The sequence below is a fragment of the Apodemus sylvaticus genome, chromosome 4 (assembly GCF_947179515.1).
Source record: "Apodemus sylvaticus chromosome 4, mApoSyl1.1, whole genome shotgun sequence".
Taxonomy (NCBI): Eukaryota; Metazoa; Chordata; class Mammalia; order Rodentia; family Muridae; genus Apodemus; species Apodemus sylvaticus.
Window position 1 is genome coordinate 67,351,850 of NC_067475.1, and position 8,666 is coordinate 67,360,515.

An 8,666-nucleotide genomic window follows, 5' to 3' on the forward strand; every position below is an offset into this window, starting at 1 on the left:
TAACAAGTCTGTGTACACAAATACGCGGCCCTTCCTGGTCCCTCCACCCCTCAGCTTGGTCCTCGTTCTCATTCTTGTCCCTGCTCCAACCCTCAAGTCCCTAGAAACCCAGCTGCATAGAAAACTTTTCCATCAACTTTGACCTAGTTTTCTGATCACAAAATTAAAGGGGAGGAGCCACTAAATGTTTGAACAGGTGAGAAGTGGCGGAATTCAGGTGAGAGTCTTCACAGCAATGGGGGGAGCAAGGGGCCGGCACACGGTAAATAGACAAAAGGGGCAGGAAGAGCCTGAGATGCGATCAGTCGGCAAAGGGTTTGCCCTAGATGGAGCCCGATTTCAGGCTCCAGCAGGAGATAAAGTGAGCGTGGAAGCCACGCATGCCTACGATCCCAGAGCTAGGAAGGTGGAGCAAGAGGATGAGAAATTCAAGGTGACCCTGGAGACACACACAGCCTGGACTAAATGAAACTCAGTATCAAAAGACAAAGAAGGAAAAATGTCACCTGGCTTGGATAAAGGCGCTTGGTATGTGAGCCTGGTGACTCGTGGTCAATGGGTCCCTGGGATCCTAGAAAGGTGGCAGGGGGACCCAGTTCCAGTCATGGTTGTCCTCTGACCTCCCTGTGCCCTGTGGCCCACACCCACGGGCCCATAGACAGGCAAACGATCACTCTTCTAAGTGAGGCAGGAGATTAAGCAGACGTGCTATAGCAAAGGAATGATAAAGATCAATTACCAGCACAGAAAAGGATTTCTTTTTTTCATTTCAATTTCTGTTCAATTCTGTGTTCACATTCTTTTTGTGGTTTTGTGGTTTGTTTTGGGGATACAAGTTCTTGCTTTGTAGCCCTAGCAGATCTGATGGTACTTATGGCCAAGGCTGTCTTGAATTCTTGGCAATCCTTCTGCCTCTGCCTCTGCCTCTGCCCCTGCTCCCACCTCTGCCCCCACCCCGCCCCTGCCTCTCACTCTGGGTTTTAGGTGTGTAGGACCACAGCAAGCTTCACCTTACTTTCTAATGCAATGCTTCAGAGAGTATGCTGGTGTATAGAGAGCTATGGAAAGCTCATTTGGGTTTTTTTGGTTTTTTGGATTTGGTTTCTTTTTGAGACAGGGTTTCTCTGTATAGCCCTGGCTGTCCTGGAACTCACTCTGTAGACCAGGCTGGCCTCGAACTCAGAAATTCGCCTGCCTCTGCCTCCCAGAGTGCTGGGATTACAGGCATGTGCCACCACCACCCAGCTGGAAAGCCCATTTTGAAGGAAAACATTTAGATGAACCAAAAAAACAGGAAGAACTGTATGATGTCTTAGGCCATCTCTGTTCCTCACGTGCGTAGTTTCTTCCTGAACAAAATAACTATAACTTCAGTTAGCAGTATCGGTACACTCTAATCCCAGCATTCAGCAGACAGAGGAAGGTGGATCTCTGAGTTTGAGGTCAGCCTGGTCTACAGACCAGGGCTACACAGAGAAACTCTGTCTCAAAAAACACAAAAAACTATAAAGATAGAAAACTGTAAAACCAGGCAGTGGTGGTGCATGCCTGTAATCCCAGTACTTGGGAGGCAGAGGCAGGCAGATTTCTGAGTTCGAGGCCAGCCTGGTCTACAGAATGAGTTCCAGGTCAGCTGGGACTAAACAGAGAAATCCTGTCTCGAAAGAAAAGAAAGGAAGGAAGGAAGGAAAGAAAGAAAAGAAAGAAAGCAGGAAAGCAAGCAAGAAAGAAAGAAAAAGAAAGAAAGAAAGAAAAGGAAGGAAAGAAAGAAAAGGAAAGAAAGAAAGAAAGAAAGAAAGAAAGAAAGAAAGAAAGAAAGAAAGAAAGAAAGAAAGAAAGAAAGAAAGAAAGAAAAGAAAAAAAGAAAGGAAGGAAAGAAAGAAAAGAAAGCAGGAAAGCAAGAAAGAAAGAAAAAGAAAGAAAGAAAAGGAAAGAAAGAAAGGAAAGAAGAAAGAAAGAAAGAAAGAAAGAAAGAAAGAAAGAAAGAAAGAAAGAAGAAAAAACAGGAGCTGCTTCTAAAACATCTAATCCCTGTAACTAAAATTCTAAGTCTGAAATAGTTCCTCTTTTCAGCATATAAACCAGGTTTATATTGAGGAAAATTCTCAATAAAAACCAAGTGATGAATGAGACCATGATATTCTAACCCCAGTGGTCCCGGCAGGGGAGACTGAGACAGGATCGCTTCCACATTGAGGCTAGCCTGAACATCAGAGAACTTGTCTCAAACAAAACCAAAAACTCCATCCCCACCAGCCATTCTGTTCTTGGGCTAGGATGGGCAGGGCTCTGCCAGTCCTGACCCAGGCTCACTCTGGTCTGTCTGCTGAGCTTTAGGGACCACCAGGAGACCCACCAGAGCACAAGAAGATTGCGTCCTGCCTCCCACTGAGCAAACACCCATTTAATTTTCCTCTCACATTACTCTCCTGGTCCCTTCTCCCCTCATCCTCCCTGCCTTGTGTGTAAACAAAAGTTGCTCATTTGGATTTAAAGATAACAAAAAATAAGGAATCTCATCCTGTCCCTTCCAAATCCCCAGTTACTTTAAAAAAAAAAAATTCAAGCCGGGCAGTGGTGGCACGTGCCTGTAATCCCAGCACTTGGGAGGCAGAGGCAGGCAGATTTCTGGAGTTCGAGGCCAGCCTGGTCTACAGAGTGAGCTCCAGGACAGTCAGGGCTACACAGAGAAACCCTGTCTGGAAAAAACCAAATTAAAAAAAAAAAATCATACAACAGTACAGAGAACCAGCGAGATGGCTCCTCAGGGTCCCCCATAGCCGATTGACTCGTGCAAGGTGTGTTCCAAGCACAATTCCCACCTGTATTCACACACAAAAACAAAAGCAAAAAACCCTGAGCACGATAGATATTACATGCTCTTAATGCCCGCCCAGAAGCAGGGCCAAAAGGATCAGAGTTCAGGGTTGTTCTTAGCTGCAGGGGCAAACCTGATCCTGAAGGGAGTTGGTGACCATGGCTGTGGATAATTCTCTATCACCAGACCCTGCCTATTCTTCAGTCTGAATGGAGACCAAACCAGCCATTCTGTCACGGGGTCAGAGACTGTGAAGCAGGGGAAGGCATTGATACCTAGTAACTTCTCCAATAACTCATAGACAAGAAAAGAACATTTATTTTTTCCATTAAAAAACCTTTATTATTTTTTTTTTTACAAAGGATATCCCCACATTGGGGTGAAAATATATTTGGTTAAGTACAAAATATAGTTTTTAATCATACAAAAAGATACACAAAATACAAAAACAACAAAACAATGAAACTTCCATCGGCTCACACACGTTCTGGCTGTACAGGTTTTAGGTGGTGCTCAGGGTGGAGCACGGAGATCTGACACAGGACAGGAACAAAAGTGCTAAGGCTGAGTGAGTTTCCGACCAAGCGCTAAAGGCCACAGTGAAAGCAGTGCTTTCTCCTAACACTGGAGGGGTTTTGGGTCTGGGGGCTTCCGTGAAAACCTGCAGTTGTCACTGCACCTCCGTCAGTGTGGGGGCATCTCATTGTAGAGTGTCACCCGGGGTCCACCTGTCAGTGGCAACCCTTCATAGATCAGTGTCCGAATTACAAAAGTCTGTGCATTGGGAGAAAGACTCAAAAGTCACGACCAAGCTGGGCCTTTAATCTCAGCAGATTAAAGGGTGGCAGAGGCAGGCAGATCTTGGAGGCTGGCCAGGCCTGGTCTACAGAGTTCTGGGATAGAGACCGACCCTCCCTCCCACCCTCCTAAGTCCCTGTCACACAGGGTTTAACCCTTGAGAGACAGCCTAGTGGAGCTTACATCTATAACCGAGACTAAAACAAAACTGACATGCTAAAGTGCTAAGAACATCACCTTAGAATCAACTCCAAGGAGTTACACGGAAATAACAGATTCTCCCGTCTGATTACGCTTACGAGAGAACACAGTGCAACAGGCTGTGAAGTGGCTTTTATGGCCATCAGCGGGCGCAGCCACTACCGTTCCCAGGGTTAAGTCAACTCGGAGCAGCTGCCCCATATTTCACAGGCTGCATCATCAGCTGTGGAAGGTCTTTTTCCTTCATAAAGATATAAAAAGGGAACACTGATTTTAAAAAACAAACACTCCTCTTACAAAATTTTGGCCATGATTTTTTTCCTAGTATGTGAAATTGGCTCTGTCCCCCATGGCACAGAAGTTCATGGTCTGCCCTTTTTTAACAACCTAAAATTCTCTTCCAAAACAAAACACCTTGGAGAGACCATGCCAAGAAGGTCAGGAATAATACCCCGACTCAAAAAATACAAGCAATTTCTTCATTTCCAACCCCTGAGGAAGTGAGCCAGCGACACCCAGCAAAACACTCCTGCACCACAGTGCGGGCACCACTTGAAGCCGGAGACCCGCCTACTGATTACCACCCATCTTGTGGAGTCAGAGGCTGGGGTGTACCCATCTGTTCCCCACTATAGAGACTGAGTCTCTCAAACATTGGGGTTCAAGCAGAGAGGCAGAAAGAAATGAGCTGGTACAGATGCGGCTTTTCTGCAGGCTCACTGCACGTTGTTGTTGTTGTTGTTGTTGTTAAGGACACAGGGATCCACCTGGGGTGGGGGGAAGAGAAATGAGAGACTTTCAGTTTTTTAAGGTAAGTAGAAAACCCACACTAACTCTTCCTTCCTTCAGAAGGCCTAGGACAAAGCGCTGACCCTAAGAAAATTCTCACCTCAGTGTAAGTGGGTGGGGGCATGAACTGGAACTCAGGGGCGTACATGAAGATGGGGCTGTCCTGAGAATCATCCGCGTCATCCAGCAGGGGAGTGGTGGGGCTCTCTAGCCTGTGATCTTCAGGAATGATATCCATATAGCAAGGAGGCGCTAAGGAGAGAAAACTGGGGTCAGAAGTCCAGCAAAGAAATGATAGGCTACCAACTCCAAACGCCCAAGCAGGTCGAAATAAAGAGAACGTATTAGCCACAGCTTACCTTCTGGGGTATCTGGGATGTTTAGGTCTATCCAACTCATTTCAGAGCTGGTCCGGCTGGCCATGCTGGATGTCCGGCTGCTCAGACCTGACCTGCTGCCAATCACGAGGGGCAGATCGAGGATGACTTTCTTGGAGCCAGGGACACTAACGTAGATCTAGAAAGGAAGGTGGTAGTTTGTTAGATGAGTTGAGTAGAGAAAGCCTTGGATTTGTAACCAAGTAATTGTTTCTCTTCTCTTCACGCACCAGCAAGGAGTATTCAACTTTAAGGATGTTGCAGCCCAGGATTGATGGCCTGATCTTCTGCACCCGGAGACTCTTGCCACGCCACGATGCACAAGTCCCTGAGATAATGTGATTGCCTCTGACTGAGGACAGCTTCTGAGTGAGCACTTTGGTCTGGCCATTGGCAAGGTAAGTGTGTCGGGCCACAATAGCTGCTTTGGGGACCACAATCCGGGAACATGTGTTCTCAAAGTCAGCATGGATGGAAATGTCGTCACCTAGAGTTCAAAAAACAAGAAAGTATAAATATCCATTAAGTTGAGCAGCATTTCCTCTGGCTCTACCCCATAGCCCAGGACAAACCCCACAGGTCTGGCTCTCTTGTACATTAAGCACTAGGTTTTTACCTTCACAGAATCCTTTTCTGTCAATTCGAGCAGAGACAGACACACGTCCATCAGGAATGAACATGCAGGAAACTTTCTTCTCCTTTTTGGCCGACACTGGTGCCTGTGTAGAAGGAAATAATATTTTGAGATATTTCAATGCTCCCATGCATCTAATTTATTATCCCTGACCAAGGAGAATAAAACCTTGAGGGGGGAAAAAAAAGCCCTCACCATTAGGTCAGGGGTATTGACGTCCACTAGATCCATCACTTCGAAGTTTTTCTTTGCCTCTTGAGTTGGCTGGCTGGGGCGATCGAGAAAAGCCTTCACCCAGTAGTCTACACAGCCATATTTTCCTTTAAAAGATGTTCCCAGAGGCCTGTGTCAAAACAATGAACAGAAATTAATGCTCTCTAAGAACTGTAAGAGATCAGTGGAGGGGAAGACTTAGAAATAAGAGTCCATGGTGCATTCGGTGGATGCCTACCCTTGAGGAAGCTCGAAGCCAAACTTGTACTCGTATTTGTTTCCAGGTCTCATGATAACCATCTCATTCTCACCTGCTGGGGAAACAAATGCAAGTTAACATTTCAAATGCATCTGTGGGGTACACCTGCTGCCTGGGCAGGCAGCCGACTACCTTACTTCCACTTTCATCTCTTACACTATGGAATCAAGATCCCGGGGCACTTTCTTGGACAGAAAGTTTCGAAACCCACGAATACATTAATCTTTACGTAGCTAAGGCAACACCTTCAGGAAAGGTGCACCTCAGAAACTGTTCAAGTCACTCTGGGGCGGGGGTGGTGGTGGTGGTGGTGGAGGGGTGGCGAAAAACTTATAACTTAAAAAGTAAAAATATAGGGACCAGCGGTTCAAACCACTCAAACGAACAACTGGAAATATTTGGTGGAGAACCCCTAGTCCTCCCAAAGTCACCATCCACCCTACAAAGTGCAGTACCTGTAGGCTGGTCTTCTAGGAGCAGCGTGTCTTCATAGCGCAAGTAGTCCAAGGTCTGTTTGCACTGCTGAGACCCTTGCATCCACAGGACCTTGGCGACGCCGCAAGCCAGGATCCTGACGGCTTTGACCCGGGTGACTTCACACACTTCCACCATCACCCGGCCGGCCACCTTCTCCCCGCTGCCGTACACCTTCTCCGGGTCGTTGAAGACCACCTCAAAAGATTTGATCTTCTTGAACATCACCATGATTAAGCCGAGTGGGTTCAAGAAAAACGGAAGCCGGAGAGGAAAAACTCCTTTAAGAACCCTTCACAGCAAACGAAGAGCTCACTGTCCGGGAGGCAGACAAGGCTCCAAAGCCCAAATAAAAATGTAAAGAAAGCCTCAAACAAACCCTAACAACTTCTCCAAAAGATGCCTGAAAGCTTCAACCTGCAGGCTGCGCCAAAAGCTTTCAGGAGAAAATAACAGCTGTCTTCCGCAACTGGAGGAACTCTGGAGATCCCGAGACCAGGGGTGGAGAGTGGCGACTGGGAGCCCGGAAACCGCTTATATAGTCGCCTTGGCCTGCCGCTCCACGCGAGTGCTGGCCCGGAGGCTCGTGCAGCCCTCGTGCACAGTTCTCCCATTGGCTACTTGGTCCTTGTTTACCAGGCCTCCAGCCAATCAGCGAGGCCGCAGGGGCGCGTGGACACGGTGTGCTCCTAGCGGGGAAAATGGTTGTTGTTCTGGTGCGCAGCCCTGCCAGGCGGAGGGGCGGGGCCCGGGGCAGCGGGTGGCTCCCACGGGAGCCTGGGACCCCGGGACCCCGCGACCCTGAACCTCATCCAGGGGACTCCCCTTGGGAGCCGGGTTGTTTGGGTGTGCGCCTTGTTGATTTTTTTTCCCCTTCTTTTTTTAGGTGAGGGAAAAATGTGCTTAGGAGCGGATTTCATGTTCTCGCCTTAGCCAGCGCAATTCATTTCGAGGTGACCATTTATTCCTGGCTCACAAGTTCGCAAGTCTGTGAAAAACAATCCCATCGCCCCAAGGGTACCTCAGGATGGAGCGGAGGGTGCAGTGCAGTGGTGTTAGTGAGGAGGAGCCCACCCGATGTGCTCCTTGTACACTTCTATTGTAATAAAACGCTTCTGTCTCTCCAGAGGAGAACTTGTCAGATATTCTAAGTCTGGCTTTCAGGCCTTATTGGAAAATGCCCTGGTGTGTCCCTCATTTCTTGCCCCTATGTGCTGCTTCTGTTCCTCGCCCATTACATTCTCTGCTGTTCTCTGTTCTCCAGAACGGAAGCAGTAAGGGAGTGTCCACATCCTGTTGCTTATCCCCTCATCTCTTCAGTGTACCTGTGAAGTTAGGGAACATTTTGTATATGTTCCCGTGTCTGCCTCACTGCAGCTGGAGTGAGGTGTGTACTTTTACACTGGTCTCTCCCTCCGTCCCTGTTTCTCCAGGAAACAAGGGGTGGGTACAAAAAAAAGGGAAGAAAAAGTGCCCTTACTCCTTACTTGGTTCCTGCCCCTCGCTCTTTTCCCCTTTGTCCTCTCTCCAAATTCACTAAATGAAATGTATATCCCTGAGCCTGTTTGAATTTCACCGGAGCTGGAGCTGCATTGGTTTCACTTGGCTATCTAGCAAGCCTTGCTGAGAGATGTCTCAGGAGCTGACTAGAGAAATAACTCTTTAAGTGTGCCAAGAAACTCTCCTGTGTAGAAGAAGGATTACCCGCAACCACCCCTGCCCCCTACTCTATTCCCCACCCACCCCCTCCCACCTCCACTCCGCGCAGGAGCCTTGTCTTTGAGTCCTACACTCCTTCCATATTTGGGCAGAATTATTAGGAGATTATCTATCTCCTTGTTCCTTGCCCTGGAAAATAAAGACAATAGCCCTGAGATTAAGATGGAGTAGTAAAAAGCTTTTGCATGCACAATTAGAAGCCTGTTCCCGGCTGTTCATAAACAACACGCCCCCCCCCCACACACACACACACCTTGACTGGCTTGACACCCTAAGGCTAACAAGTTACAACTCAACCTTAATCTTACGCAAGCTCAGACATGAACATCACATGGTTGGAAAACATACACAATACCAAAGCCTAGGAACACCTTGATCCTTAGG

The 8,666-nt window shown here is 47.7% G+C and overlaps 1 protein-coding gene across 2 annotated transcripts; it reads right to left on the reverse strand.

The window, feature by feature from the left end:
• Positions 1 to 3,133: 3,133 nt before the first annotated feature.
• On the reverse strand, positions 3,134 to 7,084 carry Txnip (thioredoxin interacting protein). Of its 2 annotated transcripts, none has more exons than XM_052179699.1 (8): positions 6,545 to 7,084; positions 6,069 to 6,141; positions 5,813 to 5,960; positions 5,600 to 5,702; positions 5,214 to 5,470; positions 4,966 to 5,122; positions 4,707 to 4,858; positions 3,134 to 4,584 (listed from the first exon to the last, which is right to left on the reverse strand). In XM_052179699.1, the coding sequence occupies exons 1-8, from the start codon at positions 6,792 to 6,794 to the stop codon at positions 4,534 to 4,536; spliced, it is 1,191 nt and encodes a 396-aa protein (XP_052035659.1). In that variant the 5' UTR covers positions 6,795 to 7,084; the 3' UTR covers positions 3,134 to 4,533. The 2 variants fall into 2 exon arrangements, with proteins under 2 accessions (XP_052035659.1, XP_052035658.1); XM_052179698.1 differs by having other exon boundaries at positions 6,069 to 6,144.
• Positions 7,085 to 8,666: the final 1,582 nt, after the last annotated feature.